This window comes from Telmatherina bonti, assembly GCF_933228915.1.
Source record: "Telmatherina bonti genome assembly, chromosome: 23".
In the NCBI taxonomy this organism is placed as follows: Eukaryota; Metazoa; Chordata; class Actinopteri; order Atheriniformes; family Telmatherinidae; genus Telmatherina; species Telmatherina bonti.
In genome coordinates this window covers 32,676,071-32,698,901 of record NC_136632.1, presented here as the reverse complement: position 1 = coordinate 32,698,901, position 22,831 = coordinate 32,676,071, and the positions used below count along the sequence as shown (strand labels likewise).

The 22,831-nt window shown below is 57.4% G+C and overlaps 1 protein-coding gene across 1 annotated transcript in view; it reads left to right on the top strand.

The window, feature by feature from the left end:
• Positions 1-228: 228 nt before the first annotated feature.
• The window catches only part of dennd6b (DENN/MADD domain containing 6B), a gene marked incomplete at its 5' end in the record, with an annotated part of 177,270 nt that continues 154,667 nt past the window's right edge, over positions 229-22,831 (top strand). Inside the window, 11 exons of the mRNA XM_079263437.1 lie at positions 229-480; positions 16,416-16,454; positions 16,522-16,564; positions 16,635-16,738; positions 16,822-16,902; positions 20,398-20,503; positions 20,591-20,670; positions 20,946-21,008; positions 22,241-22,296; positions 22,375-22,497; positions 22,578-22,673. Of these exons, the coding sequence (XP_079119563.1) occupies positions 229-480; positions 16,416-16,454; positions 16,522-16,564; positions 16,635-16,738; positions 16,822-16,902; positions 20,398-20,503; positions 20,591-20,670; positions 20,946-21,008; positions 22,241-22,296; positions 22,375-22,497; positions 22,578-22,673 (1,043 nt within the window). The remainder of the gene's footprint in view (positions 481-16,415; positions 16,455-16,521; positions 16,565-16,634; positions 16,739-16,821; positions 16,903-20,397; positions 20,504-20,590; positions 20,671-20,945; positions 21,009-22,240; positions 22,297-22,374; positions 22,498-22,577; positions 22,674-22,831) is intronic.

The following is a 22,831-nucleotide window of genomic DNA, read 5'->3' as shown; positions in this document are numbered from 1 at the left end:
AAACCCAGTAGAACCAGTAGAACCAAGCAGAACCAGTAAACCCAGCAGAACCAGTAGACCCAGTAAACCCAGTAGAACCAGTAGAACCAGTAGAACCAATAGAACCAGAAGAACCAGTAAACCCAGTAGAACCAGCAGAACCAGTTAACCCAGTAGAACCAGCAGAACCAGTAAACCCAGTAGAACCAGCAGAACCAGTTAACCCAGTAGAACCAGCAGAACCTGATGATGCTGCCTGCAGTTCTTCGCCCGTCCTCCAGGGGGAGCCTCCTGCTGTCTGCACCTGCTGCTGATGAAGAACCGGAGACTGGACCGGTGCTGCATTCCTCAGCTATGAACCCACTGGACGGTTCCGCTTCTATTCGGGACGAGGGCGCGGCGGACGGCGGGGACAGCCAGGGCGCATGGGCACGCTTCTCCTCGTGGCTGGAATGCGTGTGTGTGGTTACCTTCGACCTGGAGTTGGGACAAGCCATGGAGGTAGCTTAGCATCCTTAGCTTCATGATGGAACTCCATCCTCCAGCGGAGGGTGGAGGTGCGTGTTGGTAGGATGGAGGTGCGTGTTGGTAGGGTGGAGGTGCATGTTGGTAGGATGGGGTGGCTGTTGGTTGGTGGAGGTGCATGTTGGTAGGATGGGGTGGCTGTTGGTTGGTGGAGGTGCTGTTCGTTGGTGGATGTGTGTGATGGTAGGGTGGAGGTGCGTGTTGGTAGGATGGGGTGGCTGTTGGTTGGTGGAGGTGCTGTTCGTTGGTGGATGTGTGTGATGGTAGGGTGGAGGTGCGTGTTGGTAGGATGGAGGTGCATGTTGGCAGGGTGGAGGTGCGTGTTGGTAGGATGGAGGTGCGTGTTGGTAGGGTGGAGGTGCATGTTGGTAGGATGGGGTGGCTGTTGGTTGGTGGAGGTGCATGTTGGTAGGATGGGGTGGCTGTTGGTCGGTGGAGGTGCTGTTCGTTGGTGGATGTGTGTGATGGTAGGGTGGAGGTGCGTGTTGGTAGGATGGAGGTGCATGTTGGTAGGATGGAGGTGCATGTTGGCAGGGTGGAGGTGCGTGTTGGTAGGATGGAGGTGCGTGTTGGTAGGGTGGAGGTGCATGTTGGTAGGATGGGGTGGCTGTTGGTTGGTGGAGGTGCATGTTGGTAGGATGGGGTGGCTGTTGGTTGGTGGAGGTGCTGTTCGTTGGTGGATGTGTGTGATGGTAGGGTGGAGGTGCGTGTTGGTAGGATGGGGTGGCTGTTGGTTGGTGGAGGTGCTGTTCGTTGGTGGATGTGTGTGATGGTAGGGTGGAGGTGCGTGTTGGTAGGATGGAGGTGCATGTTGGCAGGGTGGAGGTGCGTGTTGGTAGGATGGAGGTGCGTGTTGGTAGGGTGGAGGTGCATGTTGGTAGGATGGGGTGGCTGTTGGTTGGTGGAGGTGCATGTTGGTAGGATGGGGTGGCTGTTGGTCGGTGGAGGTGCTGTTCGTTGGTGGATGTGTGTGATGGTAGGGTGGAGGTGCGTGTTGGTAGGATGGAGGTGCATGTTGGCAGGGTGGAGGTGCGTGTTGGTAGGATGGAGGTGCGTGTTGGTAGGATAGGGTGGCTGTTGGTTGGTGTAGGTGCTGTTGGTTTGTTGAGGTGCGTGTTGGTAGGATGGAGGCGTGTGATGGTAGGATGGAGGTGCGTGTTGGTAGGATGGAGGCGTGTGATGGTAGGATGGAGGTGCGTGTTGGTAGGATGGAGGTGCTGTTCGTTGGTGGATGTGTGTGATGGTAGGGTGGAGGTGCGTGTTGGTAGGATGGAGGTGCATGTTGGCAGGGTGGAGGTGCGTGTTGGTAGGATGGAGGTGCGTGTTGGTAGGGTGGAGGTGCATGTTGGTAGGATGGGGTGGCTGTTGGTTGGTGGAGGTGCATGTTGGTAGGATGGGGTGGCTGTTGGTCGGTGGAGGTGCTGTTCGTTGGTGGATGTGTGTGATGGTAGGGTGGAGGTGCGTGTTGGTAGGATGGAGGTGCATGTTGGCAGGGTGGAGGTGCGTGTTGGTAGGATGGAGGTGCGTGTTGGTAGGATAGGGTGGCTGTTGGTTGGTGTAGGTGCTGTTGGTTTGTTGAGGTGCGTGTTGGTAGGATGGAGGCGTGTGATGGTAGGATGGAGGTGCGTGTTGGTAGGATGGAGGCGTGTGATGGTAGGATGGAGGTGCGTGTTGGTAGGATGGAGGTGCTGTTCGTTGGTGGATGTGTGTGATGGTAGGGTGGAGGTGCGTGTTGGTAGGATGGAGGTGCATGTTGGCAGGGTGGAGGTGCGTGTTGGTAGGATGGAGGTGCGTGTTGGTAGGATAGGGTGGCTGTTGGTTGGTGTAGGTGCTGTTGGTTTGTTGAGGTGCGTGTTGGTAGGATGGAGGCGTGTGATGGTAGGATGGAGGTGCGTGTTGGTAGGATGGAGGCGTGTGATGGTAGGATGGAGGTGCGTGTTGGTAGGGTGGAGGTGCATGTTGGTAGGATGGGGTGGCTGTTGGTTGGTGGAGGTGCATGTTGGTAGGATGGGGTGGCTGTTGGTTGGTGGAGGTGCTGTTCGTTGGTGGATGTGTGTGATGGTAGGGTGGAGGTGCGTGTTGGTAGGATGGAGGTGCATGTTGGCAGGGTGGAGGTGCGTGTTGGTAGGATAGGGTGGCTGTTGGTTGGTGTAGGTGCTGTTGGTTTGTTGAGGTGCGTGTTGGTAGGATGGAGGCGTGTGATGGTAGGATGGAGGTGCGTGTTGGTAGGATGGAGGCGTGTGATGGTAGGATGGAGGTGCGTGTTGGTAGGATGGAGGTGCGTGTTGGTAGGATGGAGGTGCATGTTGGTAGGGTGGAGGTGCGTGTTGGTAGGATGGAGGTGCGTGTTGGTAGGATGGGGTGGCTGTTGGTAGGGTGTAGGTGCTGTTGGTTTGTTGAGGTGCGTGTTGGTAGGATGGACATGCTGTTGGTAGGGTGGAGGTGCTGTTCGTTGGTGGATGTGTGTGATGGTAGGATGGAGGTGTGTGTTGGTAGGGTGGAGGTGCGTGTTGGTAGGATGGAGGTGCATGTTGGTAGGGTGGAGGTGCGTGTTGGTAGGATGGAGACGTGTGCAGGTAGGGTGGAGGTGCTGTTCGTTGGTGGATGTGTGTGATGGTAGGATGGAGGTGTGTGTTGGTAGGGTGGAGGTGTGTGTTGGTAGGATGGAGGTGTGTGTTGGTAGGATGGAAGTGTGTGTTGGTTGGTGGAGGTGTCTGTTGGTAGGGTGGAGGTGCGTGTTGGTAGGATGGAGGTGTGTGTTGGTAGGATGGAGGTGTGTGTTGGTAGGATGGAGGTGTGTGTTGGTAGGATGGAGGTGCATGTTGGCAGGGTGGAGGTGCGTGTTGGTAGGATGGAGGTGCGTGTTGGTTGGTGGAGGTGCGTGTTGGTGGGATGGAGGCGTGTGTTGGTAGGATGGAGGCGTGTGTTGGTTGGTGGAGGTGCGTGTTGGTAGGATGGAGGTGTGTGTTGGTAGGATGGAGGCGTGTGTTAGTTGGTGGAGGTGCATGTTGGTGGGATGGAGGCGTGTGTTGGTAGGATGGAGGCGTGTGTTGGTTGGTGGAGGTGCGTGTTGGTAGGATGGAGGTGTGTGTTGGTTGGTGGAGGTGCGTGTTGGTAGGATGGAGGTGTGTGTTGGTTGGTGGAGGTGCGTGTTGGTAGGATGGTGGTGTGTGTTGGTAGGATGGAGGTGTGTGTTGGTTGGTAGAGGTGCGTGTTGGTAGGATGGAGGTGTGTGCAGGTAGGGTGTAGGTGCGTGTTGGTAGGATGTAGGTGTGTGTTGGTAGGGTGGAGGTGTGTGTTGGTAGGATGGAGGTGTGTGTTGGTAGGATGGAAGTGTGTGTTGGTTGGTGGAGGTGTCTGTTGGTAGGGTGGAGGTGCGTGTTGGTAGGATGGAGGTGTGTGTTGGTAGGATGGAGGTGTGTGTTGGTAGGATGGAGGTGTGTGTTGGTAGGATGGAGGTGCATGTTGGTAGGGTGGAGGTGCGTGTTGGTAGGATGGAGGTGCGTGTTGGTAGGATGGGGTGGCTGTTGGTAGGGTGTAGGTACGTGTTGGTAGGATGGAGGTGCGTGTTGGTAGGATGGGGTGTGTGTTGGTAGGGTGTAGGTGCGTGTTGGTAGGATGGAGGTGCGTGTTGGTAGGATGGAGGTGTGTGTTGGTAGGATGGAGGTGCATGTTGGTAGGGTGGAGGTGCGTGTTGGTAGGATGGAGGTGCGTGTTGGTAGGATGGAGGTGCGTGTTGGTAGGATGGACATGCTGTTGGTAGGGTGGAGGTGCTGTTCGTTGGTGGATGTGTGTGTTGGTAGGATGGAGGTGTGTGTTGGTAGGGTGGAGGTGCGTGTTGGTAGGATGGAGGTGCATGTTGGTAGGGTGGAGGTGCGTGTTGGTAGGATGGAGGTGCGTGTTGGTAGGATGGACATGCTGTTGGTAGGGTGGAGGTGTGTGATGGTAGGGTGGAGGTGTGTGTTGGTAGGATGGAGGTGTGTGTTGGTAGGATGGAAGTGTGTGTTGGTTGGTGGAGGTGTCTGTTGGTAGGGTGGAGGTGCGTGTTGGTAGGATGGAGGTGTGTGTTGGTAGGATGGAGGTGTGTGTTGGTAGGATGGAGGTGCGTGTTGGTAGGATGGAGGTGTGTGTTGGTAGGATGGAGGTGTGTGTTGGTAGGATGGAGGTGTGTGTTGGTTGGTGGAGGTGCGTGTTGGTAGGATGGAGGTGCGTGTTGGTAGGATGGAGGCGTGTGTTGGTAGGGTGGAGGTGTGTGTTGGTAGGATGGAGGTGTGTGTTGGTCGGTGGAGGTGCGTGTTGGTAGGATGGAGGCGTGTGTTGGTAGGATGGAGGTGTGTGTTGGTTGGTGGAGGTGCGTGTTGGTAGGATGGAGGCGTGTGTTGGTAGGATGGAGGTGTGTGTTGGTAGGATGGAGGTGCGTGTTGGTAGGATGGTGGTGCGTGTTGGTAGGATGGAGGTGTGTGTTGGTAGGTTGTAGGTGCGTGTTGGTAGGATGGAGGTGCGTGTTGGTAGGTTGTAGGTGCGTGTTGGTAGGATGGAGGTGCGTGTTGGTAGGATGGGGTGTGTGTTGGTAGGGTGTAGGTGCGTGTTGGTAGGATGGAGGTGCGTGTTGGTAGGATGGAGGTGTGTGTTGGTAGGATGGAGGTGCATGTTGGTAGGGTGGAGGTGCGTGTTGGTAGGATGGAGGTGCGTGTTGGTAGGATGGAGGTGCGTGTTGGTAGGATGGACATGCTGTTGGTAGGGTGGAGGTGCTGTTCGTTGGTGGATGTGTGTGATGGTAGGATGGAGGTGTGTGTTGGTAGGGTGGAGGTGCGTGTTGGTAGGATGGAGGTGCGTGTTGGTAGGATGGAGGTGCGTGTTGGTAGGGTGGAGGTGCGTGTTGGTAGGATGGACATGCTGTTGGTAGGGTGGAGGTGTGTGATGGTAGGGTGGAGGTGTGTGTTGGTAGGATGGAGGTGTGTGTTGGTAGGATGGAGGTGTGTGTTGGTAGGATGGAGGTGCGTGTTGGTAGGATGGAGGTGCGTGTTGGTAGGATGGAGGCGTGTGTTGGTAGGATGGAGGTGTGTGTTGGTTGGTGGAGGTGCGTGTTGGTGGGATGGAGGCGTGTGTTGGTAGGATGGAGGCGTGTGTTGGTTGGTGGAGGTGCGTGTTGGTAGGATGGAGGTGTGTGTTGGTAGGATGGAGGCGTGTGTTAGTTGGTGGAGGTGCATGTTGGTGGGATGGAGGCGTGTGTTGGTAGGATGGAGGCGTGTGTTGGTTGGTGGAGGTGCGTGTTGGTAGGATGGAGGTGTGTGTTGGTTGGTGGAGGTGCGTGTTGGTAGGATGGAGGTGTGTGTTGGTTGGTGGAGGTGCGTGTTGGTAGGATGGTGGTGTGTGTTGGTAGGATGGAGGTGTGTGTTGGTTGGTGGAGGTGCGTGTTGGTAGGATGGAGGTGTGTGCAGGTAGGGTGTAGGTGCGTGTTGGTAGGATGTAGGTGTGTGTTGGTAGGATGGAGGTGTCTTGGTAGGATGGAGGTGTGTGTTGGTTGGTGGAGGTGCGTGTTGGTAGGATGGAGGTGTGTGTTGGTAGGATGGAGGTGCGTGTTGGTAGGATGGTGGTGCGTGTTGGTAGGATCGAGGTGCGTGTTGGTAGGATGGAGGTGCGTGTTGGTAGGATGGTGGTGTGTGTTGGTAGGATGGAGGTGTGTGTTGGTAGGATGGTGGTGAGTGTTGGTAGGGTGGAGGTGTGTGTTGGTAGGATGTAGGTGTGTGTTGGTAGGATGGAGGCGTCTTGGTAGGATGGAGGTGTGTGTTGGTTGGTGGAGGTGCGTGTTGGTAGGATGGAGGTGTGTGTTGGTAGGATGGAGGTGCGTGTTGGTATGATGGTGGTGCGTGTTGGTAGGATGGAGGTGCGTGTTGGTAGGATGGAGGTGCGTGTTGGTAGGATGGTGTTGTGTGTTGGTAGGATGGAGGTGTGTGTTGGTTGGTGGAGGTGCGTGTTGGTAGGATGGAGGTGTGTGTTGGTAGGATGGTGGTGTGTGTTGGTAGGATGGAGATGTGTGTTGGTCGGTGGAGGTGCTATTCATTGGTGGATGTGTGTGATGGTAGGATGGAGGTGTGTGTTGGTAGGGTGGAGGTGCGTGTTGGTAGGATGGAGGTGCATGTTGGTAGGGTGGAGGTGCGTGTTGGTAGGATGGAGGTGCGTGTTGGTAGGATGGAGGTGCGTGTTGGTAGGGTGGAGGTGCGTGTTGGTAGGATGGACATGCTGTTGGTAGGGTGGAGGTGTGTGATGGTAGGGTGGAGGTGTGTGTTGGTAGGATGGAGGTGTGTGTTGGTAGGATGGAGGTGTGTGTTGGTTGGTGGAGGTGCGTGTTGGTAGGATGGAGGTGTGTGTTGGTTGGTGGAGGTGCGTGTTGGTAGGATGGAGGTGCGTGTTGGTAGGATGGAGGCGCGTGTTGGTAGGGTGGAGGTGTGTGTTGGTAGGATGGAGGTGTGTGTTGGTCGGTGGAGGTGCGTGTTGGTAGGATGGAGGCGTGTGTTGGTAGGATGGAGGCGTGTGTTGGTAGGATGGAGGTGTGTGTTGGTAGGATGGAGGTGCGTGTTGGTAGGATGGTGGTGCGTGTTGGTAGGATGGAGGTGCGTGTTGGTAGGATGGAGGTGCGTGTTGGTAGGATGGTGGTGTGTGTTGGTAGGATGGAGGTGTGTGTTGGTTGGTGGAGGTGCGTGTTGGTAGGATGGAGGTGTGTGTTGGTAGGATGGTGGTGAGTGTTGGTAGGATGGAGGTGTGTGTTGGTCGGTGGAGGTGCGTGTTGGTAGGATGGAGGCGTGTGTTGGTAGGATGGAGGTGCGTGTTGGTAGGGTGGAGGTGCGTGTTGGTAGGATGGAGGCGTGTGTTGGTAGGATGGAGGTGTGTGTTGGTAGGATGGAGGTGCGTGTTGGTAGGATGGAGGTGTGTGTTGGTAGGATGTAGGTGTGTGTTGGTAGGATGGAGGTGCGTGTTGGTAGGATGGAGGTGCGTGTTGATAGGATGGTGGTGTGTGTTGGTAGGATGGAGGTGTGTGTTGGTTGGTGGAGGTGCGTGTTGGTAGGATGGAGGTGTGTGTTGGTAGGATGGTGGTGTGTGTTGGTAGGATGGAGGTGTGTGTTGGTCGGTGGAGGTGCGTGTTGGTAGGATGGAGGCGTGTGTTGGTAGGATGGAGGTGTGTGTTGGTAGGATGGAGGTGTGTGTTGGTAGGATGGAGGCGTGTGTTGGTAGGATGGAGGTGCGTGTTGGTAGGGTGGAGGTGCGTTGTTGTAGGATGGAGGCGTGTGTTGGTAGGATGGAGGTGTGTGTTGGTAGGATGGAGGTGCGTGTTGGTAGGATGGTGGTGCGTGTTGGTAGGATGGAGGTGCGTGTTGGTAGGATGGAGGTGCGTGTTGGTAGGATGGTGGTGTGTGTTGGTTGGTGGAGGTGCGTGTTGGTAGGATGAGGTGTGTGTTGGTTGGTGGAGGTGCGTGTTGGTAGGATGGAGGTGTGTGTTGGTTGGTGGAGGTGCGTGCAGGTAGGATGGAGGTGCGTGTTGGTAGGATGGAGGCGTGTGTTGGTAGGGTGGAGGTGTGATTTGGTAGGATGGAGGCGTGTGTTGGTAGGATGGAGGTGTGTGTTGGTAGGATGGAGGCGTGTGTTTGTAGGGTGGAGGTGTGTGTTGGTAGGATGGAGGCGTGTGTAGGTAGGGTGGAGGTGTGTGTTGGTAGGTTGTAGGTGTGTGTTGGTAGGGTGGAGGTGTGTGTTGGTAGGGTGGAGGTGTGTGTTGGTAGGATGGAGGCGTGTGTTGGTAGGATGGAGGTGTGTGTTGGTAGGATGGAGGCGTCTTGGTAGGATGGAGGTGTGTGTTGGTTGGTGGAGGTGCGTGTTGGTAGGATGGAAGTGTGTGTTGGTTGGTGGAGGTGCGTGTTGGTAGGATGGAGGTGCGTGTTGGTAGGATGGAGGCGTGTGTTGGTAGGGTGGAGGTGTGTGTTGGTCGGTGGAGGTGCGTGTTGGTAGGATGGAGGCGTGTGTTGGTAGGATGGAGGCGTGTTGGTAGGATGGAGGTGCGTGTTGGTAGGATGGAGGCGTGTGTTGGTAGGATGGAGGTGTGTGTTGGTTGGTGGAGGTGCGTGTTGGTAGGATGGAGGCGTGTGTTGGTAGGATGGAGGTGCGTGTTGGTAGGATGGAGGTGCGTGTTGGTAGGATGGTGGGGCGTGTTGGTAGGATGGAGGCGTGTGTTGGTAGGGTGGAGGTGTGTGTTGGTAGGATGGAGGCGTGTGCAGGTAGGATAGAGGCGTGTGTTGGTTGGTGGAGGTGCGTGTTGGTAGGATGGAGGTGTGTGTTGGTAGGATGGAGGCGTGTGTTGGTAGGATGGAGGAGTGTGTTGGTTGGTGGAGGTGCGTGTTGGTAGGATGGAGGTGCGTGTTGGTAGGATGGAGGTGCGTGTTGGTAGGATGGAGGCGTGTTTTGGTAGGATAGAGGTGTGTGTTGGTTGGTGGAGGTGCGTGTTGGTAGGATGGAGGCGTGTGTTGGTAGGATGGAGGCGTGTGTTGGTAGGATGGAGGTGTGTGTTGGTTGGTGGAGGTGCGTGTTGGTAGGATGGAGGTGCGTGTTGGTAGGATGGAGGCGTGTGTTGGTAGGATAGAGGTGTGTGTTGGTTGGTGGAGGTGCGTGTTGGTAGGATGGAGGTGTGTGTTGGTAGGATGGAGGCGTGTGTTGGTAGGATGGAGGTGTGTGTTGGTAGGATGGAGGTGTGTGTTGGTTGGTGGAGGTGCGTGTTGGTAGGATGGAGGTGTGTGTTGGTAGGATGGAGGTGCGTGTTGGTAGGATGGAGGTGCGTGTTGGTAGGATGGAGGCGTGTGTTGGTAGGATGGAGGTGTGTGTTGGTAGGATGGAGGTGCGTGTTGGTAGGATGGAGGTGTGTGTTGGTAGGATGTAGGTGTGTGTTGGTAGGATGGAGGTGCGTGTTGGTAGGATGGAGGTGCGTGTTGGTAGGATGGTGGTGTGTGTTGGTAGGATGGAGGTGTGTGTTGGTTGGTGGAGGTGCGTGTTGGTAGGATAGAGGTGTGTGTTGGTAGGATGGTGGTGTGTGTTGGTAGGATGGAGGTGTGTGTTGGTCGGTGGAGGTGCGTGTTGGTAGGATGGAGGCGTGTGTTGGTAGGATGGAGGTGCGTGTTGGTAGGATGGAGGTGCGTGTTGGTAGGATGGTGGTGCGTGTTGGTAGGATGGAGGTGCGTGTTGGTAGGATGGAGGTGCGTGTTGGTAGGATGGTGGTGTGTGTTGGTTGGTGGAGGTGCGTGTTGGTAGGATGAGGTGTGTGTTGGTTGGTGGAGGTGCGTGTTGGTAGGATGGAGGTGTGTGTTGGTTGGTGGAGGTGCGTGCAGGTAGGATGGAGGTGCGTGTTGGTAGGATGGAGGCGTGTGTTGGTAGGGTGGAGGTGTGATTTGGTAGGATGGAGGCGTGTGTTGGTAGGATGGAGGTGTGTGTTGGTAGGATGGAGGCGTGTGTTTGTAGGGTGGAGGTGTGTGTTGGTAGGATGGAGGCGTGTGTAGGTAGGGTGGAGGTGTGTGTTGGTAGTTTGTAGGTGTGTGTTGGTAGGGTGGAGGTGTGTGTTGGTAGGGTGGAGGTGTGTGTTGGTAGGATGGAGGCTTGTGTTGGTAGGATGGAGGTGTGTGTTGGTAGGATGGAGGCGTCTTGGTAGGATGGAGGTGTGTGTTGGTTGGTGGAGGTGCGTGTTGGTAGGATGGAAGTGTGTGTTGGTTGGTGGAGGTGCGTGTTGGTAGGATGGAGGTGCGTGTTGGTAGGATGGAGGCGTGTGTTGGTAGGATCGAGGTGCGTGTTGGTCGGTGGAGGTGCGTGTTGGTAGGATGGAGGCGTGTGTTGGTAGGATGGAGGCGTGTTGGTAGGATGGAGGTGCGTGTTGGTAGGATGGAGGCGTGTGTTGGTAGGATGGAGGTGTGTGTTGGTTGGTGGAGGTGCGTGTTGGTAGGATGGAGGCGTGTGTTGGTAGGATGGAGGTGCGTGTTGGTAGGATGGAGGTGCGTGTTGGTAGGATGGAGGCGTGTGTTGGTAGGGTGGAGGTGTGTGTTGGTAGGATGGAGGCGTGTGCAGGTAGGATGGAGGCGTGTGTTGGTTGGTGGAGGTGCGTGTTGGTAGGATGGAGGTGTGTGTTGGTAGGATGGAGGTGTGTGTTGGTAGGATGGAGGAGTGTGTTGGTTGGTGGAGGTGCGTGTTGGTAGGATGGAGGTGCGTGTTGGTAGGATGGAGGCGTGTTTTGGTAGGATAGAGGTGTGTGTTGGTTGGTGGAGGTGCGTGTTGGTAGGATGGAGGCGTGTGTTGGTAGGATGGAGGCGTGTGTTGGTAGGATGGAGGTGTGTGTTGGTTGGTGGAGGTGCGTGTTGGTAGGATGGAGGTGCGTGTTGGTAGGATGGAGGCGTGTGTTGGTAGGATAGAGGTGTGTGTTGGTTGGTGGAGGTGCGTGTTGGTAGGATGGAGGTGTGTGTTGGTAGGATGGAGGCGTGTGTTGGTAGGATGGAGGTGTGTGTTGGTAGGATGGAGGTGTGTGTTGGTTGGTGGAGGTGCGTGTTGGTAGGATGGAGGTGTGTGTTGGTAGGATGGAGGCGTGTGTTGGTAGGATGGAGGTGTGTGTTGGTAGGGTGGAGGTGTGTGTTGGTTGGTGGAGGTGCGTGTTGGTAGGATGGAGGTGCGTGTTGGTAGGATGGAGGCGTGTGTTGGTAGGGTGGAGGTGTGTGTTGGTAGGATGGAGGTGCGTATTGGTAGGATGGAGGCGTGTGCAGGTAGGGTGGAGGTGTGTGTTGGTTGGTGGAGGTGCGTGTTGGTAGGATGGAGGTGTGTGTTGGTAGGGTGGAGGTGTGTGTTGGTAGGATGGAGGCGTGTGCAGGTAGGGTGGAGGTGTGTGTTGGTAGGATGGAGGCGTGTGCAGGTAGGGTGGAGGTGCGTGTTGGGTGGATGGACATGCTGTTGGTAGGGTGGAGGTGCTGTTGGTACGACAGAGGTGTGTTGATGGAGATGTGTGTGGGTGGAGGTGTGTGTGGGTGGAGGGGTGTGGGTGGAGGTGTGTGGATGGAGGTGTGTGTGGATGGAGGTGTGTGGATGGAGGTGTGTGTGGGTGGAGGTGTGTGGATGGAGGTGTGTGTGGGTGGAGGTGTGTGGATGGAGGTGTGTGTGGGTGGAGGTGTGTTTGGATGGAGGTGTGTTTGGATGGAGGTGTGTGGGTGGAGGTGTGTGGATGGAGGTGAGTGGATGGAGGTGTGTTTGGATGGAGGTGTGTTTGGGTGGAGGTATGTTGGTGGAGGGGTGTGGGTGGAGGTGTGTTTGGATGGAGGTGTGTGGGTGGAGGTGTGTGGGTGGAGGTGTGTGGATGGAGGTGTGTTTGGATGGAGGTGTGTTTGGGTGGAGGTGTGTGGGTGGAGGGTTGTGGGTGGAGGTGTGTGGATGGAGGTGAGTGGATGGAGTTGTGTTTGGATGGAGGTGTGTGTGGGTGGTGTGTGGGTGGAGGGGTGTGGATGGAGGTGTGTTTGGATGGAGGTGTGTGGGTGGAGGGGTGTGGGTGGAGGTGTGTTTGGATGGAGGTGTTTGGATGGAGGTGTGTGGATGGAGGTGTGTGTGGGTGGAGGTGTGTGGGTGGAGGTGTGTGGATGGAGGTGTGTGTGGGTGGAGGTGTGTGGGTGGAGGTGTGTTTGGATGGAGGTGTGTGGGTGGAGGTGTGTGTGGATGGAGGTGTGTGTGGGTGGAGGTGTGTGTGGATGGAGGTGTGTGTGGGTGGAGGTGTGTGGGTGGAGGTGTGTGGATGGAGAGGTGTGTGGATGGAGGTGTGTTTGGATGGAGGTGTGTGGGTGGAGGTGTGTGGATGGAGGTGTGTGGGTGGAGGTGTGTGGGTGGAGGTGTGTTTGGATAGAGGTGTGTGAGTGGAGGTGTGTGGGTGGAGGTGTGTGGATGGAGGTGAGTGGATGGACGTGTGTTTGGATGGAGGTGTGTTTGGATGGAGGTGTGTGGGTGGAGGGGTGTGGGTGGAGGTGTGTGGATGGAGGTGTGTGTGGATGGAGGTGTGTTTGGATGGAGGTGTGTGGATGGAGGTGTGTTTGGATGGAGGTGTGTGGGTGGAGGTGTGTGGATGGAGGTGTGTTTGGGTGGAGGTGTGTGGGTGGAGGTGTGTGGATGGAGGTGAGTGGATGGAGTTGTGTTTGGATGGAGGTGAGTGGATGGAGTTGTGTTTGGATGGAGGTGTGTTTGGGTGGAGGTGTGTGGGTGGAGGGGTGTGGGTGGAGGTGTGTTTGGATGGAGGTGTTTGGATGGAGGTGTGTGGGTGGAGGTGTGTGGGTGGAGGGGTGTGGATGGAGGTGTGTGTGGATGGAGGTGTGTGGGTGGAGGGGTGTGGGTGGAGGTGTGTTTGGATGGAGGTGTGTTTGGGTGGAGGTGTGTGGGTGGAGGGGTGTGGATGGAGGTGTGTGGGTGGAGGTGTGTGGGTGGAGGGGTGTGGATGGAGGTGTGTGTGGATGGAGGTGTGTGTGGGTGGAGGTGTGTGGATGGAGGTGTGTGTGGGTGGAGGTGTGTGTGGATGGAGGTGTGTGGGTGGAGGTGTGTGGGTGGAGGTGTGTGGATGGAGAGGTGTGTGGATGGAGGTGTGTTTGGATGGAGGTGTTTTGGATGGAGGTGTGTGGGTGGAGGTGTGTGGATGGAGGTGTGTGTGGGTGGAGGTGTGTGGGTGGAGGTGTGTGTGGATGGAGGTGTGTGTGGGTGGAGGTGTGTGGGTGGAGGTGTGTGGATGGAGAGGTGTGTGGATGGAGGTGTGTTTGGATGGAGGTGTTTGGATGGAGGTGTGTGGGTGGAGGTGTGTGGATGGAGAGGTGTGTGGATGGAGGTGTGTTTGGATGGAGGTGTTTGGATGGAGGTGTGTGGGTGGAGGTGTGTGGGTGGAGGTGTGTGGGTGGAGGTGTGTGGATGGAGGTGTGTTTGGATGGAGGTGTGTGGATGGAGGTGTGTTTGGATGGAGGTGTGTGGGTGGAGGTGTGTGGATGGAGGTGTGTGTGGATGGAGGTGTGTGGGTGGAGGTGTGTGGGTGGAGGTGTGTGTGGATGGAGGTGTGTGGGTGGAGGTGTGTGGGTGGAGGTGTGTGGATGGAGAGGTGTGTGGATGGAGGTTTTTGGATGGAGGTGTGTGGGTGGAGGTGTGTGGATGAAGGTGTGTGTGGATGGAGGTGTTTGGATGGAGGTGTGTGGGTGGAGGTGTGTGGGTGGAGGGGTGTGGATGGAGGTGTGTGTGGATGGAGGTGTGTGTGGGTGGAGGTGTGTGGGTGGAGGTGTGTGGATGGAGGTGTGTGTGGGTGGAGGTGTGTGTGGATGGAGGTGTGTGGGTGGAGGTGTGTGGGTGGAGGTGTGTGGATGGAGAGGTGTGTGGATGGAGGTGTGTTTGGATGGAGGTGTTTGGATGGAGGTGTGTGGGTGGAGGTGTGTGTGGGTGGAGGTGTGTGGGTGGAGGTGTGTGGATGGAGAGGTGTGTGGATGGAGGTGTGTTTGGATGGAGGTGTGTGGGTGGAGGTGTGTGGGTGGAGGTGTGTGGATGGAGAGGTGTGTGGATGGAGGTGTGTTTGGATGGAGGTGTTTGGATGGAGGTGTGTGGGTGGAGGTGTGTGGATGGAGGTGTGTGGGTGGAGGTGTGTGGGTGGAGGTGTTTGGATGGAGAGGTGTGTGGATGGAGGTGTGTGGGTGGAGGTGTGTGGGTGGAGGTGTGTGTGGGTGGAGGTGTGTGTGGGTGGAGGTGTGTGGGTGGAGGTGTGTGGATGGAGAGGTGTGTGGATGGAGGTGTGTTTGGATGGAGGTGTTTGGATGGAGGTGTGTGGGTGGAGGTGTGTGGATGGAGGTGTGTGTGGGTGGAGGTGTGTGGGTGGAGGTGTGTGTGGGTGGAGGTGTGTGGGTGGAGGTGTGTGGATGGAGAGGTGTGTGGATGGAGGTGTGTTTGGATGGAGGTGTTTGGATGGAGGTGTGTGGGTGGAGGTGTGTGGGTGGAGAGGTGTGTGGATGGAGGTGTGTTTGGATGGAGGTGTTTGGATGGAGGTGTGTGGGTGGAGGTGTGTGGGTGGAGGTGTGTGGGTGGAGGTGTTTGGATGGAGAGGTGTGTGGATGGAGGTGTGTTTGGATGGAGGTGTGTGGGTGGAGGTGTGTGGGTGGAGGTGTGTGGATGGAGGTGTGTGTGGGTGGAGGTGTTTGGGTGGAGGTGTGTGTGGATGGAGGTGTGTGTGGGTGGAGGTGTGTGGGTGGAGAGGTGTGTGGATGGAGAGCTGTGTGGATGGAGGTGTTTGGATGGAGGTGTGTGGGTGGAGGGGTGTGGGTGGAGGTGTGTGGGTGGAGAGGTGTGTGGATGGAGAGGTGTTTGGATGGAGGTGTTTGGATGGAGGTGTGTGGGTGGAGGTGTGTGGATGGAGGTGTGTGGGTGGAGGTGTGTGGGTGGAGAGGTGTGTGGATGGAGGTGTGTGGATGGAGGTGTGTGGGTGGAGGTGTGTGGGTGGAGGTGTGTGGATGGAGGTGTGTGTGGGTGGAGGTGTGTGGGTGGAGGTGTGTGTGGATGGAGGTGTTTGGATGGAGGTGTGTGGGTGGAGGTGTGTGGGTGGAGAGGTGTGTGGATGGAGGTGTGTTTGGATGGAGGTGTTTGGGTGGAGGTGTGTGGGTGGAGGTGTGTGGATGGAGAGGTGTGTGGATGGAGGTGTGTTTGGATGGAGGTGTTTGGATGGAGGTGTGTGGGTGGAGGTGTGTGGGTGGAGGTGTTTGGATGGAGAGGTGTGTGGATGGAGGTGTGTTTGGATGGAGGTGTGTGGGTGGAGGTGTGTGGGTGGAGGTGTGTGTGGGTGGAGGTGTGTGGGTGGAGGTGTGTGTGGATGGAGGTGTGTGTGGGTGGAGGTGTGTGGGTGGAGAGGTGTGTGGATGGAGAGCTGTGTGGATGGAGGTGTTTGGATGGAGGTGTGTGGGTGGAGGGGTGTGGGTGGAGGTGTGTGGATGGAGAGGTGTTTGGATGGAGGTGTGTGGGTGGAGGGGTGTGGATGGAGGTGTGTGTGGGTGGAGGTGTGTGGGTGGAGGTGTGTGTGGGTGGAGGTGTGTGGGTGGAGGTGTGTGGATGGAGAGGTGTGTGGATGGAGGTGTGTTTGGATGGAGGTGTGTGGGTGGAGGTGTGTGGGTGGAGGTGTGTGGATGGAGAGGTGTGTGGATGGAGGTGTGTTTGGATGGAGGTGTTTGGATGGAGGTGTGTGGGTGGAGGTGTGTGGGTGGAGGTGTGTGGGTGGAGGTGTGTGGGTTAAGGTGTGTGGATGGAGGTGTGTGTGGGTGGAGGTGTGTGGGTGGAGGTGTGTGGGTGGAGGTGTGTGGGTGGAGGTGTTTGGATGGAGAGGTGTGTGGATGGAGGTGTGTTTGGATGGAGGTGTGTGTGGGTGGAGGTGTGTGGGTGGAGGTGTGTGGATGGAGGTGTGTGGGTGGAGGTGTGTGGGTGGAGGTGTGTGGATGGAGGTGTGTGTGGGTGGAGGTGTGTGGGTGGAGGTGTGTGTGGATGGAGGTGTGTGTGGGTGGAGGTGTGTGGGTGGAGAGGTGTGTGGATGGAGAGCTGTGTGGATGGAGGTGTTTGGATGGAGGTGTGTGGGTGGAGGTGTGTGTGGGTGGAGAGGTGTGTGGATGGAGAGGTGTTTGGATGGAGGTGTGTGGGTGGAGGTGTGTGGGTGGAGGGGTGTGGGTGGAGGTGTGTGGGTGGAGAGGTGTGTGGATGGAGAGGTGTTTGGATGGAGGTGTGTGGGTGGAGGGGTGTGGGTGGAGGTGTGTGGGTGGAGAGGTGTGTGGATGGAGAGGTGTTTGGATGGAGGTGTGTGGGTGGAGGTGTGTGGTTGGAGGGGTGTGGGTGGAGGCAGTAACGGTGTCCTTTCCACCCAGACGGTGTTTCCTCAACACGCCCGGCTGACAGAGAAAGAGGTGATCAATATTTAACTCTTTAAATGCTTCTGATTGGTCAGAAACTAATCTGTTGCCATGTCGGCAGAAAACAAGCATCTGCTACCTGTCCTTCCCCGACTCGTACTCAGGTAAATGCAGGTAATTCCCAACAGGTAGAAGGTTAGGGGTGGAGCTCATCTGGTCGCTATGATTTCCCAGGATGCCTTGGAGACACGCAGTTCAGCTTCAGGTTCCGTCAGTCGGTCGGCCGCCGGGAGGCCAGAGACCTGGTCTACAACAGGAACGCCCCCATGACCCTTCAGGTGAGAGGACACACCTGGAACCTGCAGTCATGTGATGCTCCGTCACCGCAGGAGGCAGGTGTGACGTCATGTCTTGTCTGCAGAGAGAAACGGCGTATTTCTTCGGCTACGTCTACTTCAGGCAGGTGAAGGACGTCTCTGTGAGGAGAGGATACTTCCAGAAGGTAACTGGCTGCTGATGCCATGTTTAGGTCTGATGCAATAATTAACGCCACGTTAACACGTCCAGCTGGCTCCATTTTCCCACGGTCCACCATCACAGCCATGTGACGGCCATGTGACGGCCATGTGACAGCCATGTGACAGCCATGTGACAGCCATGTGACAGTCATGTGACAGTCATGTGGCGGCCATGTGACGGCCATGTGACAGGCCTCGTCATGTGACGGTCATGTGACGGCCATGTGACAGGCCTCGTCATGTGACGGTCATGTGACGGCCATGTGACAGTCATGTGGCGGTCATGTGACAGTCATGTGGCGGCCATGTGACGGCCATGTGACGGGCCTCGTCATGTGACGGTCATGTGACGGCCATGTGACGGCCATGTGACAGGCCTCGTCATGTGACGGTCATGTGACGGCCATGTGACAGTCATGTGGCGGTCATGTGACAGCCATGTGACAGGCCTCGTCATGTGACGGCCATGTGACGGCCATGTGACAGTCATGTGACGGCCATGTGACGGCCATGTGACAGGCCTCGTCATGTGACGGTCATGTGACGGCCATGTGACAGTCATGTGGCGGTCATGTGACAGTCATGTGGCGGCCATGTGACGGCCATGTGACGGGCCTCGTCATGTGACGGTCATGTGACGGCCATGTGACGGCCATGTGACAGGCCTCGTCATGTGACGGTCATGTGACGGCCATGTGACAGTCATGTGGCGGTCATGTGACAGCCATGTGACAGGCCTCGTCATGTGACGGCCATGTGACGGCCATGTGACAGTCATGTGACGGCCATGTGACGGCCATGTGACAGGCCTCGTCACGTGACGGTCATGTGACGGCCATGTGACGGCCATGTGACAGTCATGTGACGGCCATGTGACAGTCATGTGACAGGCCTCGTCATGTGACAGTCATGTGGCGGCCATGTGACGGCCATGTGACAGGCCTCGTCATGTGACGGTCATGTGACGGCCATGTGACGGCCATGTGGCAGTCATGTGACAGCCATGTGACAGGCCTCGTCATGTGACGGCCATGTGACGGCCATGTGACGGCCATGTGACAGTCATGTGGCAGTCGTGACAGCCATGTGACAGGCCTCGTCATGTGACGGCCATGTGACGGCCATGTGACAGTCATGTGACAGTCATGTGGCGGCCATGTGACAGTCATGTGACAGCCATGTGACAGTCATGTGACAGTCATGTGGCGGCCATGTGACGGCCATGTGACAGTCATGTGACAGTCATGTGGCGGCCATGTGACGGCCATGTGACAGGCCTCGTCATGTGGCGGCCATGTGACGGCCATGTGACAGGCCTCGTCATGTGACAGTCATGTGACGGCCATGTGACAGCCATGTGACAGTCATGTGGCGGCCATGTGACGGCCATGTGACAGTCATGTGACAGGCCTCGTCATGTGACGGTCATGTGACGGCCATGTGACAGTCATGTGGCGGTCATGTGACAGTCATGTGACAGGCCTCGTCATGTGACGGTCATGTGACAGTCATGTGACAGTCATGTGACGGCCATGTGACAGCCATGTGACAGTCATGTGACAGGCCTCGTCATGTGACGGTCATGTGACAGTCATGTGACAGCCATGTGACAGTCATGTGACAGGCCTCGTCATGTGACGGTCTGGTGACAGTCATGTGACAGTCATGTGGCGGCCATGTGACGGCCATGTGACAGCCATGTGACAGTCATGTGACAGTCATGTGGCGGCCATGTGACGGCCATGTGACAGTCATGTGACAGGCCTCGTCATGTGACGGTCATGTGACAGTCATGTGACAGTCATGTGGCGGCCATGTGACGGCCATGTGACAGCCATGTGACAGTCATGTGACAGTCATGTGGCGGCCATGTGGCGGCCATGTGACGGCCATGTGACAGTCATGTGACAGACCTCGTCATGTGACGGTCATGTGACGGCCATGTGACAGTCATGTGGCGGTCATGTGACAGCCATGTGACAGGCCTCGTCATGTGACGGTCATGTGACGGCCATGTGACGGTCATGTGACAGTCATGTGGCGGCCATGTGACGGCCATGTGACAGGCCTCGTCATGTGACGGTCATGTGGCGGCCATGTGACGGCCATGTGACAGGCCTCGTCATGTGACGGTCATGTGACGGCCATGTGACAGCCATGTGACGGCCATGTGACGGCCATGTGACAGGCCTCGTCATATGACGGTCATGTGACGGCCATGTGACGGCCATGTGACAGTCATGTGGCGGTCATGTGACAGTCATGTGACAGGCCTCGTCATGTGACGGTCATGTGACAGTCATGTGACAGTCATGTGGCGGCCATGTGACAGCCATGTGACAGGCCTCGTCATGTGACGGTCATGTGACAGTCATGTGACAGCCATGTGACAGTCATGTGACAGGCCTCGTCATGTGACGGTCATGTGACAGTCATGTGACAGTCATGTGGCGGCCATGTGACGGCCATGTGACGGCCATGTGACAGTCATGTGACAGGCCTCGTCATGTGACGGTCATGTGACAGTCATGTGACAGTCATGTGGCGGCCATGTGACAGCCATGTGACAGGCCTCGTCATGTGGCGGTCATGTGACAGTCATGTGACAGTCATGTGGCGGCCATGTGACGGCCATGTGACAGTCATGTGACAGTCATGTGGCGGCCATGTGACAGTCATGTGACAGTCATGTGACGGTCATGTGGCGGTCATGTGACGGTCATGTGACGGCCATGTGACGGCCATGTGACGGCCATGTGACAGTCATGTGACGGCCATGTGACGGCCATGTGACAGTCATGTGGCGGTCATGTGACGGTCATGTGACGGCCATGTGACGGCCATGTGACGGCCATGTGACAGTCATGTGACAGTCATGTGGCGGCCATGTGACGGCCATGTGACAGTCATGTGGCGGCCATGTGACGGCCATGTGACAGTCATGTGGCAGCCATGTGACGGTCATGTGGCGGTCATGTGACGGTCATGTGACGGCCATGTGACGGCCATGTGACAGTCATGTGACGGCCATGTGACGGCCATGTGACAGTCATGTGACAGGCCTCGTCATGTGACAGTCATGTGGCGGCCATGTGACAGCCATGTGACAGGCCTCGTCATGTGACAGTCATGTGACGGCCATGTGACAGGCCTCGTCATGTGACGGTCATGTAACCGGCCATGTGACGGCCATGTGACAGGCCTCGTCATGTGACGGCCATGTGACGGCCATGTGACAGGCCTCGTCATGTGACGGTCATGTAACCGGCCATGTGACGGCCATGTGACAGTCATGTGACAGTCATGTGACAGTCATGTGACGGCCATGTGACAGTCGTGACGGCCATGTGACAGTCATGTGACAGTCATGTGGCAGTCATGTGACGGCCATGTGACGGCCATGTGACAGGCCTCGTCATGTGACGGTCATGTAACCGGCCATGTGACAGTCATGTAACGGTCATGTGACTCTGTTTCAGTCCCTGGTGCTGGTGTCCAGGTTACCATACATGCACCTGTTCTACTCGCTGCTGCAGATCATCGCACCTGAGTTTTTTGAGAAGCTGGAGCCTTGTCTGGAAACAGGTGATGATGTAATGATGACATCATAAGCCACAGCCAATCAGTGTTCTTATGTACTCCTTCTTCTTCATGTGTTACTCCTCCCTTCAGTGTGCAATGAGATCAATCAGTGGCCTGAATCCACACCTGGATTGACCCTGAACTTACCTGTGATGGGTGTTGTCCTGCAGGTGAGAGAGAGTGGGGTGTGGCTCATAGGTAAGGGGGGAGAGGGTCATGACTTCCAGGTGAGTCCACGTGGTCTCAGTTTGAGCACGACTCCTCGGTACGGACGGAGCTGCTCCTGCTGCACCTGGCATCATGGGGTTTCCTTCCACCCGCCAGGTGAGCAGAGCTGTTTCACCTGACAGAAAACAGAAGTTCCAGGCATGACCCGGGTCCGAACCCACCTGGACCATGTTGGTTCTGCATGATCATGGATGACGCCCGTATGTTGATGTTGCAGGTGAGGATTCCTTCAAAGACAGACAAGCCAGGAGGAAGTCCCGTCCACCAGCCCGCCTCAGAGGTGAGAACGGTTCCCCACCTCATGGTTCTGACCCGTCGGGTTCTGACGGGTTCTGACCGTCGGGCTCTGACCCGTCGGGGCTCTGACCCGTCGGGCTCTGACCCGTCGGGCTCTGACCCGTCGGGGCTCTGACCCGTCGGGCTCTGACCCGTCGGGGCTCTGACCCGTCGGGTTCTGACCCGTCGGGGCTCTGACCCGTCGGGTTCTGACCCGTCGGGTTCTGACCCGTCGGGTTCTGACCCGTCGGGGCTCTGACCCGTCGGGCTCTGACCCGTCGGGCTCTGACCCGTCGGGGCTCTGACCGTTCGGGGCTCTGACCGTCGGGGCTCTGACCCGTCGGGGCTCTGACCCGTCGGGCTCTGACCCGTCGGGGCTCTGACCCGTCGGGCTCTGACCCGTCGGGTTCTGACCCGTCGGGCTCTGACCCGTCGGGCTCTGACCCGTCGGGTTCTGACCCGTGGGGCTCTGACCCGTCGGGCTCTGACCCGTCGGGCTCTGACCCGTCGGGGCTCTGACCCGTCGGGCTCTGACCCGTCGGGCTCTGACCCGTCGGGGCTCTGACCCGTCGGGGCTCTGACCCGTCGGGTTCTGACCCGTCGGGGCTCTGACCCGTCGGGTTCTGACCCGTCGGGGCTCTGACCCGTCGGGGCTCTGACCGTTCGGGGCTCTGACCCGTCGGGGCTCTGACCGTTCGGGGTTCTGACCCGTCGGGCTCTGACCCGTCGGGGCTCTGACCGTTCGGGGCTCTGACCGTCGGGGCTCTGACCCGTCGGGCTCTGACCCGTCGGGGCTCTGACCCGTCGGGCTCTGACCCGTCGGGTTCTGACCCGTGGGGCTCTGACCCGTCGGGCTCTGACCCGTCGGGTTCTGACCCGTCGGGGCTCTGACCCGTCGGGCTCTGACCCGTCGGGCTCTGACCCGTCGGGGCTCTGACCCGTCGGGCTCTGACCCGTCGGGCTCTGACCCGTCGGGTTCTGACCCGTCAGGGCTCTGACCCGTCGGGCTCTGACCCGTCGGGTTCTGACCCGTCGGGCTCTGACCCGTCGGGCTCTGACCCGTCGGGCTCTGACCCGTCGGGGCTCTGACCCGTCGGGCTCTGACCCGTCGGGGCTCTGACCCGTCGGGCTCTGACCCGTCGGGGCTCTGACCCGTCGGGCTCTGACCCGTCGGGTTCTGACCCGTCGGGTTCTGACCCGTCGGTTCTCTTCATGACCGAGCTGCTCTCTCCTCAGACCGTCCTGCCTGCACCCATGCTGCTGCCCACGCTCCATGAACCGGACCTGTTCAGGTTGGACTTGCTGCCTGGTTCTACACCTGATCCTGGTTCCCCTGTGTGGATCTAAACACACCTGTCTCACCTGCTCAGGTGTTTCCAGTCAGTTCTGATCCACCTGCAGATGCTGTGGGAGCTTACCCTGCTCGGGGAGCCGCTGGTTGTCATGGCAGCGTCTCCAAGCGTCTGCTCGGAGACCGTGCTAGCTCTCATCAGGTAGCGGAGCATCGTCCAATCACAGGGCAGTGTTTGATTCTTGCTGAGCTGACGGTGTGTGTGGGCGTGTCCTCCCTCAGCGCCGTCAGTCCTCTGAAGTTCTGCTGCGACTTTCGTCCTTATTTTACCGTCCATGACAGCGAGTTCAGAGAGTACACGACCAGGACCCAGGCCCCGTAAGGCCCCACACCTGCACACAACACACACCTGTGGAGAACACTCACGTGTAGAGAGCACACACCTGTAGAGAACACACACCTGCACACGACACACACCTGTAGAGAACACTCACGTGTAGAGAACACTCACGTGTAGAGAACACACACCTGCACAC